Raw genomic sequence first — 19,994 nt, 5'->3', positions numbered from 1 at the left:
GCCGAGACTGCTTGCAGATAGAAATGAAGAGAGGGAAAGAAACTAAGCTTTGGGAAACCGGCAGAGTTGTTTCAAAGAAACCATGTAATGTGTGCCATGGGATTGTTTTTCCTAAAGTGTTAAAGAAAGTAGTTTCAACACTTCCATTGATGAAAGTCCTGTTAAAAGCCACCAATCTGTCTTCAGTTCAGAGCTAAGACAGACATTTCTCCTTCCTTCTTTTCTCCCACTGTAGTAGACAGACTTCAGTGGACGCGCATGCAACACACACACACACACACACACCCTGCTAGTGCAGATAGGGCTGCAATTAAGCTGTTTACATCACGTCTGCTCAGGGATAGATCCTTGCAAACTTTGAATGTAAAGCCCTGGAGTCTAAATGAGATGCTTGATGGATGGGTGGTGTTTTAAAATCTGTCTAAAAAAGGAACCAGTATCTTGAATTATTTTCTGTGCCTTATGGATGATGTAGCAGCTAGGAGCCCTCTCTCGCATGGCTCCATGAGAGTTTAATGAAAAACAAAGAAGTACTTTATAGCAAAGTTTCTCTGTCTTCGTACTGTTGACATTTGGGGGCCAGACTTATTGCAGGGCAGCTGTTCCACTTATGACAACCCAAAATGCCCCTCATGTTGCAAAATGTCTTCTGGGGTAGTAGTGGGGGCAAAATCACCTCCAGTTTAGAACCAGCAGTTCTAGAAAGACCAGCTTAGAAAGCAGCAAGGTAATTCCAGTTTTGGGTATAAACTCCAGCTTGATTTGCTGTGAGCACTTTTATTTTATTGGGACAGAGTCAAGGAACCAGTTTGCCTCAGTAAACGAGGGGTCATTCCTGCAGAGCAGTCAATGTGCTGTGTCCTTCCTCCATGTTGCTTGGAGGCTGCCCTTGACTGGCTCTTGATCCATATGCTGACTGCCTCATGTTTCTTCAGGTGACCATCGTAGAGAAGGCTGACAGTTCCAGTGTGCTCCCAAGCCCTCTGTCCATCAGCACGAGAAACAGGATGACCTTCCTATTTGCCAATTTGAAAGACAGAGACTTTCTAGTGCAGAGGATCTCCGATTTCCTGCAGCAGACGACTTCTAAAATATACTCAGACAAAGAGTTCGCAGGAAGCTACAACAGTTCAGATGATGAGGTGCGTGCAAGACACCCGGAGGTGGTGGGGATTGTCTTACACTCTGCCAGAGAGTGTTCACAGCCTGGTCTGTTTTGGTTGATCATCCAGCTTTGTAGCTAGGCTAGGATAAAACACTACCTTTAGTTCTCAAGGAGTTTGTATTTGGGATCACAGAGCTGAAAGAACCTTTGAGATCATCTGGTCTGAGCCTCTTTTACAGTTGAGGATATTATTTAAATGACTTGCTCTGATTACACAGCAAGTGACTCCTGTCCAAATAGTGACATTGTTGGGAACGGTATAGAAGTCACTAAATAAAATCTCTCAGATCTGAAACACAGCTTCATGATGATGACTTTTTCAATGATGACATCAGGTTTCCATTGAATTAGGCCTTGGACTAACATTCAGGGAAATGGAAGCACTGAGAAAATTGGTGACTAGCTGGAGTGATAGAGCAAGTTTATTCTTAGGTATAACCTAAAATGAGTTTAAAGATGGTAAGATCATATATAACATCTGGGTCTCTGACTGCCCGGCCCATTTATATGGACATTTTTGAGGCAGCAGAAACTAGAGAAGAAATTTGTCAGTCCCATGAGCTCCTGATTGATCAGTGGCATTTTTGCATATAGCAAATCAGAGCAACAAACAGCCAACTACTTTGTTGCAAACATGCATCTAAAATACAAAGTAGGCCTACTTTGAACATTGAAATGCTGTATCCTGTAAGCCATGCAGCTGTCTAATCCCTGCCCAAGTGTCAACTAGCTGTGTTTCTCCTGGTTCTTCAGCAGAAACATCTAGGAAAACATAAGGTTTTATCGCCACCTAAACAGACAGCACTAGAGCTGTAGGCTTCAGTGCCCACCTCCTCCCAACGTCTTGCTCCTCTGTGCACCCGCAGGTGTACTCTCGGCCCAGCAGCCTTGTTTCCTCCAGTCCCCAGAGAAGCACCAGCTCTGATGCTGAGGGTGAGCGCCAGTTTAACCTCAATAGCAACAGTGTCCCCACAGCCACACAGACCCTGATGACCATGTACCGGCAGCGGTCTCCCGAGGAATTCAACCCGAAATTGGTGGGTGCCTCTTGCTGTTTCCCTAAACTTGCCATATTAGAACAATACCATTAAAATGTTTCCATATATGTAAACTCATAAAGGTCTATATGAATGGACATAAATGTCTATAAAAGTCTCAAATGGAGAGTTTTCCTTAAAAATGGAGCCAATCTTTATCTAAATATGTCATTAGGTTTCAGAGTGGCTTTATGGAAGGGGGCAAGAGTTATAGAAGGTAAGGGTGACTGTTTTGTTTTTAACTATTGGAAAAGTCAACCAACAAATAAGTACACAATTTCTCAGCTCATGTTTAAAAAACATTTCACTTTCACTTGCATTCTACTGCCCCTTGTCAGGTAAGTAGAATTCTGACTTAGCTTCCTTGCAGAACCACAGGCTATGATAAATGTGTGAAGTTGAGAAAGAACTTCAGAAAATCTGAGTTCTCCGTTCTCATGAATTCTGTCCAGAACTTGACTGCTCCATTCACCAGGGAAGATGTGACCTTCCATCACAATTCTCTTTATCTTCTTCAGAGTACTTTGGAATGTAGTCAGGTTTCATTATGTCTTTTAGGCCAAGGAGTTTTTGAAAGAGCAAGCCTGGAAGATTCACTTTGCTGAGTATGGACAAGGCATCTGCATGTACCGCACGGAGAAAACGCGGGAGCTGGTGCTGAAGGGCATCCCCGAGAGCATGCGTGGGGAGCTCTGGTTACTGCTCTCAGGTACCCGGATCCCAGCTCTCACATGGGGGTCTGTTTCCCAGCATCTTTCAATGAGCGGTCCCCGAGTCACAGCTAAAGCACAGATCCCAGCATCTTTCAATGAGCGGGTCCCCGAGTCACAGCTAAAGCACATTTCCTCACTTAAGTAGTGCAGCGTGTCAGTTACTCTGTAGGGACCACAGTAAGCAGTTTAATGTTGACAACACCAAGAAATGGTCTCTTCCATTTCTTAAATGAGGCTATTTGAGGAAAAACAGAACCGGAAGTAAGGGAGTGCAGTACTTTGTGATCTGGGGAGTTCGTGTTTCCTTGCTATGATGACTTCATTGAGAGTGGTTAAGTGGCCCATAGGGCCCTCGTTGGATTGGGGAGGTGGGAGAAAATGAAGGAATAGAAAGCCTCCTCCTCCTTGACTGTCCTTCCTCCTTAAGTCTTTGGTCATCACTGGAGCTGCAGAGGTGGCTCCCTATATTCTATCTTGAGTGGTAAGCAGTTCTACCAATCTTCAGGGGATACTTTTCAAGACTCCTTGGGGGTGGATGCTTGAATCCACCATAGTACCGCACCCTATATGTGCCAGGTTTTTTCTTATACATACATAATATATTCTAATGATGAAGTTTAACGTAAAGATGTGGCACAGTAAGATTAACAAATAAAAACTAATAAAACAATTTTAGCAATATACTATAATGAAAGTTATTTAAAACTTATGAATTATTTATTTCTGCCATGTTTCCCAGGGGTCTTCCTGTCCAACACCAGAATATAACTTTGGGTAAATCAGTTGTTAAATCCAGATTGGAGGCTTAGAAGGCAAAATCATGCTAAACAGACTTACGTGAATATTTTTACTTGAGTCTGAGATGGTCTAACACAAGTACCATTATTAAATTCCTTTACTGAAAAATGACATTAAACTGAAAAAAGTAGTTACCAGATTTACAGAAAAGCCTTTAAAAACCTTTAGCTCTTTCTAAAAGTATATAAAAATGGTCAAGTTGCCCATAATAAGATACACAAACATCTCAGAAGTATGAGGATTGAGTCCTGAAAAATAACTGATTGTATCTATTTTGTGTAAACCTGGTTTGTTCTAGTCTCGTTTACTTGTCTTCTTTTTTTTTTTTTTTTCATTTTCCTGAAGTAAGCCAGCCACAGCACCTCATTTAGAAGCCCAAACTCGAGTCAAATTTTCTCTAATTACAGATCAAGTTGATCAGTACTATACAGTCTTCTTTTGTCTTCTGTGTGTTCTGGTGAACTGGTCACCTTGACAACCAGCTTGCAATCATTGGCGGTAATGAAAAAGTTCATTTCCTACTCCTCATTCAAATTAGAAGTTATTTATAGTCCCATTCTAGATGAAAATGAAACTCCGAAGGAGCACCAGGAAACTAGCGCACGACAGCCCTACACAGTGCTGTTGCAGAGGTAGATACTTGTAGGGTGATACCCCATGTTTCCTGTGCCATTGCAGGGTGACATGTCTGCACATTGCCCTCTGTTGGGTGGATACCTGAGCCCATATTTCCACACACTGGGGTGGGATTCATGTAGAAGCCAGCTTGTCCCCCAGCTCCTGCTTGGGGAACCCATCCTGAGACTCACCCACTTCCCATGACCTGGAAGGCCACTGCCCCAGCACCTGGACTCAGTGGCCCACTGAAGTGACGTGCCATAGGTCCCCTTGAGAACAGCCAAAGTCGATGTTCTGATGCTGTGCACCACGCCGCCTTTCCCTAGGCAGGGTTGACTGGTCGCCTGGCTCTCAGTCATCATCAGTGTCAAGGATGAACCAGCCCAGTGGGTCAGGGATTATGGCTTCCAAGCTGTGAATGTTTTCCCTGTCATTCTACACATAATTTTTTGTTTTTTCTTTTTTCATGTGAAAGCTTTATTAGGATTTAACTCACAATTTACTAAAGTGTACAGTTCAATGATTTTTAGTATATTCACAGACTTGCATAGTGATCAGCACAATTAATTTTAGAACATTGTCATTGTCATTGTCCCCCCACAGAAAAAAACATTCTATACCTTTTACCAGTCATTCTCCATTTCTCTCAAGACCCCTCCCATCCCCATGGCAGCTACTAATATACTTTCTTTATAGATTTATCTACCCTGAATGAATATGTCATATAAATAGACTCATACAATGTGTAATTTTTGTAACTGAGTTCTTTCACTTAGGTTTTGTTTTTGTTTTTGTTTTGCAGTTCTGGGGATTGAACCTAGGGCCTTACACATGCTAGGCAAGCACTCTACACAAAGCTCTATCCCCAGACCTTGGACTTTTGAGGCAGTCTTGCTGTGTAGCACAAGCTGGCTTTGAACTCATGGTGTACCCCAACTGACCTTGAACTCATGATCCTCCTGCCTCTGCCTAAGTTCTAGCATTACAGTTATGCAACACTATGCCTGGCTTAAAATAACATTTTCAAAGTTCAACCACATTGTAGGATATATCATTTCATTCCTTGTTTTATAGTGAAATTTACCCTGGTAGACATGTGCTACACTTTCTTTATCCATTTATCAATGGATGAGCATTTAGTTAGTTGGTTATTACAAATATTACTGCTGTGAGCATTCATGTACAAGCATTTGCGTGGGTACACACTTTCATTTCTCCAGAGTATGGAGCTGGAAGTGGAATTTCTCTGTTTAACTTTTTAAGCAACTGGTGGGATGTTTTCCTAAGCAGCTGCACCTTTTCACATTCCCATCAGCAAAGAAGGAGGGTTCTGATTTCTCCATATCATCCCCAACACTTGTTACTATCTTTTTATTACAGTTATCTTAGTCATAGGAAGTAACTTCTCATTGTGGTCTTGATTGAATTTCCTTGATGGCTCATGAAGGTTTTAGTTTGCTTCTTAGCCATTCATTTATCTTCTTTGCCCACTTTTAATTAGGTTGTCTTTTAATGACAGAGTGTAAAGAGTTATTTATTTACTTATTTATTTTGGTGGGACTGGAGTTTGAACTCAGGGCCTCACGCTTGCTAGGCAGGTGCTCTACCACTTGAGCCACTCCATCAGCACTTTTTGGTGTTGGGTATTTTGGAGATAGTGTCTCTTCAATTATTTGCCCAGTATGACTTCAAACTGGGATCCTCCTAATCTCTGCCTTCTGAACAGCTAGGAATACAGACATGAGCCTGGCTTAAGAGTTCAATTACAGAGTGTAAGAGTTTTAAATATATATTTACATGTAAGCCCATTATCAAATTTTCCCGATCTATGAATCACCTTTTCATATCTAGGTGGTGTACTTTGATGCACAATTTTTTTCTGTTGAATTTGCCACTGTGCTTTCATGTCTGTCTGTTATCGTTGTTTGGGTTTTTTGGATTTTTTGTTTTTTGCTATTGAGTTATATGAATTCCTTATTTTTTTACTTTTTGGATACTTACTCTTTATCAGATACATGGTTTGAAGATATTTTCTTCCATGCTATTGGCTGCTTTTCCACTCTATTAATTGTTTCCTTTGTTGTGCAAAGCTTTGAAATTTTATATACTCTTACTTACCTATTTTTACTTTTCCTGCCTTTGCCTTGTGTATGATTGGCTTAAGAGCCCTTTTGCTGTTTTCTTCTAGTAGTTTTTGGTTTCAGGTCTTATCTTTAAGTGTTTTTGGTGTTGGTATATGGTGTGAGGTATGGGCTCATGTGAATTCAATTTTCTTAGTAGCAATATAGATTTGTATTTAGATTTAGCTTTAGATATCTGCCTATTTGGTTTTTCTGTCTTCAAGAGTCTTAACACAAATATCTCATGTGAGCATTCTCAGCCCAGCTCTCCACTCCCACTCCTGCCATCTGAATCTCCCATCAGTAACATGGCTCACTGTTATCAGGAATACCCTGTCCACTGCCTGCAACTTTAAAATTCCTCCAGTCCTACATCCTCCTCCTACCCATCCATGTGGCTACTTAAGTCCGTCACAGCTAACCCTTTAGCAAATAGCTTCAAACTTACTTTGAAAGGCATCCTTCTTTACAAGTGAAATCTTAACAAAAGCCCAGTAAAATAAAAGCAAAGCTGCTGTGGTTGAGGGAGGGAGAAGAGGGGGGAGGACAAAGCTGGCTTTCTCTGATTGCCAACCCCTGTACTCCTAAGAAGACCCTCAGAACTGTCTGTAGAAGCTGCTTGGAGCACAGTTTTGTAGCCTGGAAATGCTCGGAGAATTTTTTAAATCCTTGTTATGAAGCAGGAACAGGAAAGCAGGCCACAGGAAAATGAACCAGTTTAGGTGTCATTGAAACATACCACATCTGTATGGATTTGATTTTATTTTACAAATTTCCTCCAAGTGAAAGGGGAGTGAGGAGGTTCAGCAGACAGGCTGGCCCGTAACTTTCCATCCTCCTTCCTCAGGTATGCACCACCATGCCTGGCCACTCCCCCTCTCCTTTTTAAATTTTGTATCTGTTGTGTGTTTCCCAGGTGCCATCAATGAAAAGGCCACACATCCTGGGTACTATGAGGATCTGGTGGAGAAGTCCATGGGGAAGTACAATCTTGCCACTGAAGAGATTGAGAGGGACTTACACCGCTCCCTTCCAGAGCACCCAGCTTTCCAGAATGAAATGGGCATTGCTGCTCTGAGGAGAGTCTTAACAGCCTACGCTTTTCGGAATCCCAACATAGGGTATTGCCAGGTGAATGTCACAGAGAGTTCATACTTTCAGAAATTAGTTTTTTGTTTCAGTAGCCAGTCAGTGTTGTAAAGGAAAGCTTTATGGTTAATGGAGCTATTGCAGAACCAGGATGTGTCAACCATGGCCCTATCATTGTGGAGTGGGTAATTCTTTGTGGGGACATTGTTCAATGCTTTGTAGGATATTGGTAACATTCCTGACCCCATCTGCTTGACGCCAGTGAGAGCCCTACCTGCAATGATCAAAATTACCTATAGACATTACCAAATCTCCCTGGAGGAGCAAAGTCACCCTGAGTCAAGAACTACTACACTGAGAAAGAAGTCAGAAGACATGGTATCCTTCCTGGCCAGCCACTGTCTAGCTGGGTGACCTGCGAAATGTCCTTCTGACCATTCCTGGTCTTCCCCTCATCCCACCTTGGAGGCACAGGTTGCATGTCAGCACAGGGCTTTCCCTGGGGATGGGCACATCCTCTCAAGCAATAATGTCCTTGGAACACAGCTTTCCTGTGCTAGGGTTACATTTTAATACACAGTAAAATAAATGTCTAACTCAGCATAACACAAAAATGTTGCCAGCGTGCCAACTAAAATCACCTAGGGACAATTTGGGAAACTCCAAGAGTCAAAGACCACATCATCAGAGAGGCCTTCTTTGACCATCCTGATAAAAAGTGAAAAAGGCTTAACTCCTGCCCCTACACACACACACACACACACACACCTGTCTCACTGTACCCCATTATTTGTCTTCTCAATCAGACTTAATTTAAATATGCCTCCAAACTGATTAATTAAACTTTGTAGCTTTGGCTTTTTTCTCATACAGCTGTATTTTAGCTGTATGAGACTTGTTACTGGAATGTCTCATGTCTCCCTGTCCCTCACTTCCTAGTCCAGAACCTTGAAAAACCAATTTGGCCTAGGAACTGACTGTAACCGTGATCATGGACTAGAAACAGCAGGTTAATTCTCAAGTGGAATTTTCATAATGATTTCACTTTTAAGAGAGTAATAAGACTTGCAAGAAAGAGCCTATTAGGCCAAAATACCTTTTATATTGTAGAAGCCTGAGGAACAATTTCTGGAATCTGGAAGATCAAAGGAAGTACATTAGTTACTTGGCTTCTACTATAACAGAATTCATATTTACCTTTTGATCTTCCTTTTCTAATTAAGGGGACTATTAACATATTTGAGCTGCTGAGTGGTTATGAGTTGCCTGATAGTATCTTTTAATAAAGTAAGGTTACTTTAGAATTTAATCACTGTTACTTATCATGACCATCTTTTTACCCAGATAGAAGTAATGGGCCAGGCCTCCAACTTTGAAAGGCTTCATTGTTCTCTGAGGAGAACCTGTCTACTTGTAATAGAAGCCATTTTGGAAGGTTAAAAGGAAATATTTACCTTACTGAGTTAAAGATTAAGAATACTGAGAGATTTTAGCAAGTTGAAAGCTCTGCCAAACAGCCTTTGGGCAAAATTTTTGGAATAAGGATTTGCCTGTACACGTGTAGGGTTCAGTTAGATGAACAGTGGTGCTAATAAAGACTTAGCAATCACTGGCTCAAAGACTACTTGCTTTTACATTTTAAAGGATCATAAAGCAAAACTCAGAAGAAGATTGATAGTGCTGGAGGCTATAAAAATAACTCAGCAGTTTTTTAGGTTAAAAATGTGTTTATACTTTAAAGTGTGTTTGATGTATTTGATGACATCCTCTTTCATCCATTAGGCCATGAATATTGTCACTTCAGTGCTGCTTCTTTACGCCAAAGAGGAAGAAGCTTTCTGGCTGCTCGTGGCCTTGTGTGAACGTATGCTTCCGGATTACTACAACACCAGAGTGGTCGGTATGTGGGCATGTGGCTCTCATCTGAACTCGTATCTCATCGGCAAGATGATTTTAGCTTGGAACCAGCTCAAACACCATGTCCAGACTGCCATTAGCGACAAAGGAGCAGGCTGCTCATTTTTCAAGATGGAAATGCCAGAGCTTGAATAAATATAGCTGTAAAGAAGGTGACCTGTGAAATGTGGAGATGTAGTTGATTCTTGCTCTTTGTGATAGTTTTATTCTATAAAGGCAATTTAAGAACATTAAAAAAGAGCCTCATGGAGTCTAACAGAATCCACAGGTATCATTGCTACAGAAATTGTTCTAGAAAACACTTGATGTGTGGGTCACTTTGTAACATGTAAGAGCTACACCAAATACACCAACCATTAACAAAGACAGGAGGGGTGAATTCAACTATGATGTATTTGCTATACTGTAAGAACCTTTGTAAATGCCACAATGTACCTCCAGCATGATAAAAAAAATTAAGAACTTAAAAAAAAAAACATAAAGAGGCCTGACCAAAAAAACCAAAATTACTTAATAAAGAGGATCAAACCTATGGAAAGCAGAAATATCCAAGGTGGCATTGTTTGGAGGGAGAAAATAGCATATAAAGGTTTATCCAATGCTATGTTTATGAGGCATATTTCAGAAGGTTTCATTATAAAGCAAACAACCACCGAATTATTGCCATTACTTCTTGTAATCCCTTCTCAAGTATTAGACATTCATTTTATCAGGACAAATTTTTCCTTGTGGTATGCCTGCTCTATGCTTCCCTCTTGTGTTCTATCATATTTGTAAACTTTTAGGAACAAATCTACTTCATTGAAAATATTCTCCAACAATGTCATTTAGTTGATTATGAATGTATACAGGTGGAATTCTTTTAAGTTTGCCAAAGAAGCTGCTTACAGGTATTTCTGGAGCTACATAGGAGCATATTTCATGCATCACCAACAAAATGAGTGTATGTCATGCAATCTTTGTAAACTGGGTTTTCCAACAGTCTTTATTCTTGTCATGTTACTGCTCCTGTATGGTAGAAAAATGGGACAGGAAGACCCCCAGAAGGAGAAGAGGCTGTCAGAGCTAAGCTGGTACCTAAGCTATGTGGATACCTTGGTCATTCGTATTCGGTAGTGGTGGACAGTGGCAGAAAGGGACTAGATTATGAACGGGATTATTACAGTCAAGCCATGTGCTTGGGCTGTTCAGGAAGAAGAGGTAGGGCTAACCGATGTCCTTCTGTGTCACGCCCTCACAGGTGCACTGGTGGACCAAGGTGTCTTTGAAGAGCTTGCACGCGACTATGTCCCACAGCTGTACGACTGCATGCAGGACTTGGGTGTGATCTCCACCATTTCCCTGTCCTGGTTCCTCACACTGTTTCTTAGCGTGATGCCTTTTGAGAGTGCAGTGGTGGTCGTGGATTGTTTCTTCTATGAAGGAATCAAAGTGATATTCCAGTTGGCCCTGGCTGTGCTGGATGCAAATGTGGACAAACTGTTGAACTGCAAGGATGACGGAGAGGCCATGACTGTTTTGGGAAGGTACAGTGCTAAATCCAGCTTGGAAAACCGCCTGCGGGTCTCTTCCCCTGGTTCTTTCTCCATCATTTCATGAGTCCCCGTTGACTTGATGGCAGTCATGATGTCCCCATCTGTCTGTGACTGAGGATTTATGTTCATATGCTTTTTCTTTCTGATCTTAAGGAAGTGCTAGTTTTGTTTTCAAATGCGGAGTTTGCAGGAAATGAGTAAGAACTATAATGGGTGAATTCTTGATTAGTCTCCAGTGACTGCTGACGTCTTCCCGTAGGTACTTAGACAGTGTGACCAACAAAGACAGCACACTGCCTCCTATCCCTCACCTGCACTCCCTGCTCAGTGACGATGTGGAGCCCTATCCAGCGGTGGACATTTTCGGACTCATCGGAACTTCCTACGAGGTAGGCTTTGCCTCCTCAGGGTGTTAACCGTGCCCTGAGGTTGCCAGGAGCACCCAGCTGGACATGTGTCCCACACTGACCATCTTGTGCTGCTGTCACAGAATACCACAGATTAGGCAATCTATAAAGAACAGGAATTAGTTTCTCACACTTCTAGAGGCTGGGAAGGTCAAGGTCAAGGTGCTGGCTGATTGAGGCCCTGGCTCTGTACTTCTAAAATGGTGCCTTGAACACTGTCCTCCAGAAGGGAGGAAGACCATGTCTTCACATAGCAGAGGAACAGAAAAGAGAACCCACTCCTGCATGCCCTTTTAATAGCAGCATTAATTCATAAAGTCAGAGTCCTCCTGACCTAAAGACCTCCCATAAGGCCCCACCTCTGGACACTGTTGTATTGGGAGTCAAGTTTTGGAGAGGACAAAAATATTCCAACCATAGTGCAACCCCTGGGTTTACCTGCTTCCTTTTACCTTGTGAGAACCAGTTGCCAGAGGTAGGCAGCTACCTGCTAGCTGAGAGTTTTGGTCTCCTGAAATAGACACCATATGCAGCCTAGGACATTCAGCAGGTCTAAGTCCTTGGTAGCAAATGGCACAATGAGATCTGACCCTTCACTTTGTTACACTTGCTCTCAAGCCTGATCTGGCAGCAGCTGGGCAGATTGGAGAAAGGCTGTAGGGAGCAGGTGTGGCGACCTTCACAGGTTGATTCATTCCCTGTTTCCACACTCAGTACTTAAGAATCTTCTGAAGTAGATAATCTGAGACCTATGAATGCCTTGTTACAGGCTAGCATGGACCCGAGTCCTGGGATTTCTGTGAAACTGCTTGACCTTGCTGAGGAGGTACCTGCTGGTCCGTGATACCCTTAACTCAGTTTGATCTACTGCTGAGTTCAGAACGAAGGAGCTTCTAGGGTGGAGAGACCATAGGACTGACTATGTGTCCCTGAGCTGCTGGAAGCTTGTGGGGTGCCAGGGATTCAGTGCCCGTGACACTTGCTTTCTTATTTCTTCATCCTTGGCTCTGTAAACTTCTATAGTAACAGTCATTAAGTGAGAGAAAGCACGAATGTTCTGCTGGGCACGCTGTGCTTTCTGTAGAATACTCGAGATTGTTAGTTTTCCAGCTAGCACCAAGCTGGAGATGAGAAATAAAGCAATAGGAAAGGTCAGGAAATCTCTTTTAAAGTCAAAGCTTAAAACCAGTGTGAATCTAGAAACCTCGTCAGAAATATGTATCTTTAACTCATTATGGGAGAAAGACTGATAATTATTTTTTAAATTTTCATTGACACTCCACACCCAGCTAGAAGGCATGATTTCAATAAACTGTGCATTAATATTGTGCATTAATGAGTTAACAAAATCTATTTAACAAGTCCCCTTTTGTTGGACATTTACTTTGCCTTGTTTTAATTTTTCAGCCTGATAATGGCATTCTATGATAAACTTGAACACAAATACCACATCTGACTATATTCTTAGAATCCTAGAAATTAATTTGCAGCAGTAGATAAAAAAAATGTGATTTCCAAGCCTCTGGCCCTCACTGTACAATTTCCATAAAGATTTTCCCATTTATATTTCCACTATCAGAAATTAATAATGGTTGTTTCACTAGATATGGTAGCAAGCACATGTCTTTAATTCCAGGACTCTGGAGATGGAGGTAAAAGGATCGTGATTTTGAGGTCAGCCTGGACTACCAAGTGGGTTTCAGACCAGCCTGGACTATGTAGTAAGACCCTGTCTCAAAAAAAAACCAAACAACAACAAAAATGCTATTTCACTTCACTGTTTTCAATGCTGGTTATTATCCTAAAGCATTTTTAAAAATCATTGCCCCAGGACTTTTAGATAATGCTCTTATCAGAAATTTGGGATGACTTATTCTTTCAGAGAAAGATCGTGTAAGATTGTAGGCAATGGTTTGTGCTTGCGGATTGCATCCCCTCAGAACCTTTATTGTTACAAGACTCTGGATCAAAGTAATACTGCTTAGAGTATGGAAACTCAGCTTTACTCTTGACAGCACATAAGCTAGCAACACGCTGAGGTTGGCACTTTGCCCTTTTTTAATGGGAAAGAGACAACTGAGACAGGGCGGAAGGCTGGTTTCCATTTGCATCCTGCCTGGCTGATCCCTAATGGTACCCTGAGGCTGCCAAGCCTCCTACTGAAGGACCCAGGACAGCTTCCTTCCTCTGCTGGGGAAGGCAGCACTTCTGATTATATCACTGCCTGCCTTACCTGCTCTTTAACACATGATGGCTGGGTTTTTGTTGCCTCCTCTCTGCTTAATTGTCACTACCTGTTCATTTGCAGTGGCTCTCCAACACCTTATAGATGAGCTTAAAGAGAGCACCATAGATCCTTGCCCATCTTCTTCCCCCTTCTAACCATGAGACTAGTAGTTCTCCATCCTGCTTGTGCATTAAATCACTTTAAAACTTTTTAAATCAAGCTTTTTTTTAAAAAAATATACATCCCCAGGCTTCATTCCAGACCAATTAAATCTGGATCTCTGGAGAAAGCCCAAGAATAATTATTTTTAAGCTCCCCATGAGTTTCCAAGTAGGGGCTGCAATTCACTGCCCTAAGTGCAGAATGGGGTCACTGATCACTGAAGCCAATGTAACCTGGTTTGGACTAAGGCGTGACACCTGAGTGTTCTGAGGTACATAGCACAGCACTTTTCTTTTTGTTCTGCAGAATAATTAGTCATATAAATGAAAAGTAGGAAAGAAGTACTGAAAGCACATTCATCTTTTGAAATAGGGCCCAGGGCTCCCAGGTTGGTCTGAAATTGATCCACCTGGTGAGATCATAACTTAACCCATAATGCCTCGTGGGTGAAATCTCACTTGCTATAAATCCTGCCAAGCCCTTATTGAAAGAGATTATGTGGATAGATGAGGTGTCATTTTTCTCTGTGTGGACCCTGTGAGTGAGGCTCTGTACTTTTGACAGTTATACAGAAGTAGAAGAAAAGTTCCAGCCTTAAAGTTTACCTTATAGGCTGACATGTCCTTCTGGAAGGCCCTTTGTAGGCCTTATAGCAGACAAACAGCCATCAGAGGTGATTTGTGTTCAAGGGACCTGGTCCAGTGAGAAGTGTTGAGTAGGGAAGATGTGGCTAATCACACACAGGCATAGTTTGTGCATATGGACAATAGGTATGAGTCCATGTGTCTGTCTTATTAATGATGACCATCATAGCAACCACTGCCTGCATTACTGGTAGAAGATAGGCTGGCCATGGCCAGAAATTTCAGTGTATTCTTTTGTTCTGATTATGAGAAAGAATGCCTGGGTCAAAGCTTAGCTCCATGAATTAGGCCTTTCAAAAATAAGGAGAAGGTAGAAAGAACTCGAAAAGCGTAGACTTTTGCTGTAATCCACAACCTAGGAAATATACAGGGAGCAGCACTGCTCTACAGCAGTGCTGTTTATAGAGTTACTACATAAAATACAGGACTGATGTTGACTAGGACATACTGATAATAAAGTTTATCTGTATTTCCTGTTTTTATTTCCTAAATCTGACAATGCTAGCCACTAATGGAGCCCTTAGTGTGTTGGGCAGCACATCAGACAGGCATAAAGCATTGGGAATGGAGTGGTCCTTCTAAACCAGAATCAGATGATATTACTCCTTTACTTAATTAGAATGTAAGCCAGTGGTTTTACATCCCATGTGGGGTAAAGTCCCTAGGCCTGCAGCTGTACAGGCACCCATATACACTGTATACACTTAAAAGTCCAACCTATATACACTTTTCTTTAGGTACAAGATGCTTAGGAATGCATCTGTTTCGTTGGTAGATATCGCTAGAAAGACTTCCAAAATGGCTGTGCCAGTTGACGCTCCAAGCAACAGTATAGGAGAGCTTGGATTGCACCTTACTCTTGCCAACACTTAGTATTGTCTCTCACTTTTCCTTTATCCTTAAATGCATTTATTCATTGCAGGCATTGTTTAGCATGTATCAGGCCTCATACTTGAAGTAGAATTTCTTTTTCTTTTGCATCACTAACAAACATAAAGCGTTACTTGTTCTTTCTCTACCATCAGATGGGAAATTTAGTTCCACAAACATGCAGGCAGTGCGAGGCATTTTGGAGTCTGAAGAGGTGCCAGGTCAGCACGTGCCTGCAGAGCACATGGCATAGGTTCCTGGCCCATATGGATGTCTACTGTTGAAGGAGCTGGGAGCCTCCTACCACTATTTCACCCAACCCTCTAGTCTATTATTAATTCATCTTTCCTTTCTCTTGTCAAGAACATTGTTTCTCTAAAGCATTTTGTCACTCAAAGCCTAATTTATGCCTTCTTCTTCTTGAGCTGTTGCCTTGAGAAAGACACGTTTGACTTTGAAATTTCATTCAGCCGAGAGATGCTTCAGAATTCCCAGGTTGTTTGTTTGTAGTCCCTAAGTGGCTTTAAGACCATAAATAAGAGTATAGTCTAGGTCACCTGTCATGTGACAAGTCTTTTATTCCATGAGTTAAGAATTTCAGCCACTCTGAAGACATGACAGTGCACTTTAGCAGGTTTTTTCAGAAATACCATTATGGCTCCTTTGCAGAAATTTGGAACTATCCGAGCAGATTTGATTGATCAGATGAGGTTCAAGCAGAGACTGAAAGTCATCCAGACACTGGAGGATACCACGAAACGCAACGTGGTAAGTCTTTGATGAGGAGCAGGAGACCTTTTCCATTCGTGATCCCTCTCCTGCTGGCTCATGAATCCCTGAATGACAGAACTGAAGGGGGCTTAGCCAAAAAAGATGAGGGGCTTTCCCAATATGGCATTCCTTGAGTTTGTGAAATTCACCATTCTTATTCCTTTCACAGGTACGAACCATTGTGACAGAAACTTCCTTCACCATTGATGAGCTGGAAGAACTTTATGCTCTCTTCAAGGTGAGTTTCAAAGCAAATCTCTGCCCACTCAAAGAGATGAAAGATGAAAGGGTTCACTTTAATAATTCCTTGAGTTCTTGATTTTTCTGTGAAGTTAAGAGGTACATGAGTCTCTGCATACATGACCAGGAAGACAGAGCTGGGCATTCAAAACTGTAGTACTTAGTATAAAAATAAGCAGATTCTTAAGACTAATTTAAGTTGCTATGTTAGCTTCCTTCTACTGCAGATAATATTGTAGCTCTTTTCTTGAGCCTAAGAAAATAGGTTATTGCTTTCTTAAAAATCAGGCTGAAATTCTTGTAACTTATAATTTTCTATATTAAGCTGTAAAGCACCCTTAGGAAAAGATAATATTAAGCTGTTTGAATGTCTCAGAAAAAGCATCATTGGTTACATTTCTGTGGTTTCCATTTTATAACTGAGCACCTAACAGTCTTGATCCCCAATAAGAAAATATGTTAGCAATAAAATCAGTGTATATTTTTCTTCTAAAAAATACTTTTTGCCATAACTATCATTAGCAACATGATCAGTTAAAATGTGACAATTGGCAGGGAAAGTATTTAAAAGATCCCTTTGATGTAAGTACCAATGTTATCACAATCTGAAATATACTGTCAGAAATAAACTTGACTGTTTTGAGCAATGCAGAGCTAGTACAGGAGAAGACAGAGGAAGAGGCACAGGGGTCAGGGTGGAACCCTGACAATTCTTACAGAGGGACAGCTTGGAGTAAATGTTCTTGCTGATGGGCCCACTTGCCTGGTAGCCACTAGAGGGCACCACTGCCTTACTCATTTGCGTTTTTCTAGTGCCTGGTAAAGTTCTCCCCCCAGTACATGTGCCAAAAGTGTGTATTCCATTAACAATTATCAATATACCTTGGCCCTCATATCCTTCTGATGAAGAACTGAGACCCAAAGACCAAGGTCCTCAAAGTTTCATGGCTTGTTAGCTTTGTACAGGGACACTGTTACCAACAGAGGGGATGACAGAAGTCCCAACCCAGCCTCCATTCAGCACCTGAGAGTGACATCTCCACCATGTGCCAGTTCAGTAATGTTTTATTCATACAAGTTAAACACCTGTAGTTAGCTGCTCGGTGTTGGTTGTTTATCCATAAAGAAGGGGCCCTCTGTTTCACAAAGGAAAATGGATGATCTGACCAAGGCCAGGTTTGGCAGGCGGGCTGAGGACCAGGGGAATCGGCTGTGCAGCGTGGTTGTGGGGTAAGACCAGGATCCTAGAGAACTAAAGAGAAGTGGGGGTTACTCTGGGGGTAGGCAAGAGAAAGGGCTGTGATAGTAGGAAGAGGAGGTGGACTTGGGGCACCTCAGAAGGAGGAACACAATGCTGTTTGTACAGAAGTCCCAGATCTGGAGAACCTCGAAGCTTCATCTTTCCTGGGCTTGGCTGCTTCTGCTCTGTGACCTCAGGTACCAGGTGTGACATTTGAACCCTGAGACCATGCCTAAAGAAGAAGGCAAGCGTTTCTTGTCCTCCAAGACCCTCCCTTAACGTGCATTGACAAACACAAGGGCCTGAGTCCTCAGAGCCCCAAAAGAGAACCAGAGACCCTTGGTTGGACTCTGGAATGGGAGGTGTCTCTGGTACTCTGAAATCCAAAATAAAAAAACATTAGTTAGGGGGCTAGTGGAGGGCTCAAGTGGCAAGCAAGCATGAAGCCCTGAGTTCAAACCCCAGTACCACAAAAAAAAAAAAAAAAGAAAAAACCTTGTTATGGATGCTTTCTTGAAACTTTGGAACATTTCAATTGGCTTCAGTTCATTTTTCACAAGCACATATTTAGTCATTGATGTATATCAGGCACTCTGCCAGGCTTTTTTTTTTCTCTTGTGGTGCTAGGGTTTGAACTCAGGGCCTACCCCTTAAGCCATTCCACCAGCCCTTTTTGTGATGGGTTTGGGTTTTTTTGGTTTTTGGTTTCTGATTTTTGTTTTTGAGATAGGATCTCACAAACTATTTGCCCTGGGCTGGCTTTGAACTGTGATCCTCCTGATTTCTGCCTCCTGAGTACCTAGGATTATAGGTGTGAGCCACTGGCGCCCAGCCCTGCCAGACGTTTTGGTCTTTAACAAAGCCAGTTTGTGGGAGTTCCCCTACAAATACAAAGGACTGATGGGGTCCCTCTCCCAAGAAGCTTGCTGCTTGGGCTTTGGGGGTGAAACTTGGGGGAAAATGGTATCAGACTGTACTGTGAGGCAGTTTGATAGAAAATGTGTCTCTGAGTTCCTTTATGGAGTTTGTCCTGGACTCTTTCCAAATTGGTCCTTCCATTTCACTATCTGCCCCCCAATGATGGGTTGTGGGGTTTCATGAGGGATAAAGGAGATGATCTGTGTGAACTGTTTTCTCTGGTGGTCATGAGCATCATGGAGGTGACCACAGCCAGGTCACCTGACTCAGAAGACTGCTTTGGAGGACTGTTACCAATTGATGTAGCTCAGGTAAAGGAGACTACATGTTTTGTCCACAGGGTTTTAGCCACACATGACAATTCAGAGTAGGCTTAACCAGCAGGCCACAGTAACCTGAACCTCCCCTCACACTGCTTCTGCCCTGTAGCCAGTAATACACCCAAGACGCTGAGAGACATTGTCACTGCCTTTCCTGGGCCAAGGCTGCATTGCAGGAAACCTTGTTGCTTCTCACCACCTCTCCTTCCTCCCTCCTCTCCTCTTTCTTATCTTATTGACAACCGTGTCCAGCAAACAATGATGACAGCTTTAGACATCGGTCTTCTTTGCTCCTTTTCTGAGTAAGAACAGAATTTCTGTGTCAAGCTCACAGCTGACACCCTTCTTTCTCAGAATCCCTAGGCCAAGGAGAAAGACCAGTTTTGAAGGATTTCTTTCTGCTGCCACATGGATACCTGCTTGTAGTGAAATGGTCAGATGGTGCAGCAGGAAAAGAAGTAAAAGTATAGAGTCCTCCTCGTCATGCTCCCCCAGTCTCCCTCACCTGCCACCCAGAGCTATTTGTAAATATCTGTGTGGGGCTGGCTGTCTTTCCAGACCTTTCTACCAATTGCTTTTTCTCTAGTCTTCCTAAAATGTGAGGATTCTTCTCCCTGAGTCCCATGACCTCCCAAAAAAAGATGCTGCCTTGTTTCCAAGGACAGGATCAGAAAGCTGTCTGCTGAACCTGGGTCTCTGTTCTCACCATAGTGGATCTGATGCTAGGGAATTTTCTAGAGCTATTTGTAGAGGTGTGAGCAGAGAGACCACACACTGTAGATTGACTATGGTGCGACTGGGGTAATACTGATGTGATCTGGGGCCATGGGAAGCACATCTTCCTCACTCTTTTTCAGGCTGAGCACCTAACCAGCTGCTACTGGGGTGGAAGCAGCAATGCTCTGGACCGCCATGACCCCAGCCTGCCATACCTGGAGCAGTATCGCATCGACTTTGAGCAGTTCAAGGGGATGTTTGTGCTTCTCTTTCCATGGGCGTGTGGCGCTCACTCCGACGTGCTGGCCTCCCGCTTGTTCCAGTTGTTAGATGAAAATGGGGACTCCTTGATTAACTTCCGGGAGTTTGTCTCTGGACTAAGTAAGGATGTGACAGGACTGCGTGAGTTAGGCTGGGGATGATGGGACACAGCCCCTGGACCTCACATTCCTGTGCTCCCCCGCAGGCTGGGTCTAGAGGGCAGAT

The 19,994-nt window shown here is 42.5% G+C and overlaps 1 protein-coding gene across 1 annotated transcript in view; it reads left to right on the top strand.

Annotated features, from left to right (window-relative positions):
• Positions 1-19,994, top strand: part of Tbc1d9 (TBC1 domain family member 9) — a 94,270-nt gene that overhangs the window by 64,204 nt on the left and 10,072 nt on the right. The window contains exons 7-16 of the mRNA XM_020171471.2: positions 936-1,142; positions 2,032-2,202; positions 2,761-2,911; positions 7,368-7,582; positions 9,323-9,440; positions 10,698-10,983; positions 11,252-11,381; positions 15,972-16,070; positions 16,243-16,311; positions 19,649-19,889. Of these exons, the coding sequence (XP_020027060.2) occupies positions 936-1,142; positions 2,032-2,202; positions 2,761-2,911; positions 7,368-7,582; positions 9,323-9,440; positions 10,698-10,983; positions 11,252-11,381; positions 15,972-16,070; positions 16,243-16,311; positions 19,649-19,889 (1,687 nt within the window). The remainder of the gene's footprint in view (positions 1-935; positions 1,143-2,031; positions 2,203-2,760; positions 2,912-7,367; positions 7,583-9,322; positions 9,441-10,697; positions 10,984-11,251; positions 11,382-15,971; positions 16,071-16,242; positions 16,312-19,648; positions 19,890-19,994) is intronic.

The sequence above is a fragment of the Castor canadensis genome, chromosome 9, assembly GCF_047511655.1.
Source record: "Castor canadensis chromosome 9, mCasCan1.hap1v2, whole genome shotgun sequence".
NCBI lineage: Eukaryota > Metazoa > Chordata > Mammalia > Rodentia > Castoridae > Castor > Castor canadensis.
Note: the sequence above shows the minus strand (reverse complement) of the source record. Positions and strands in the feature narration are given on the sequence as shown.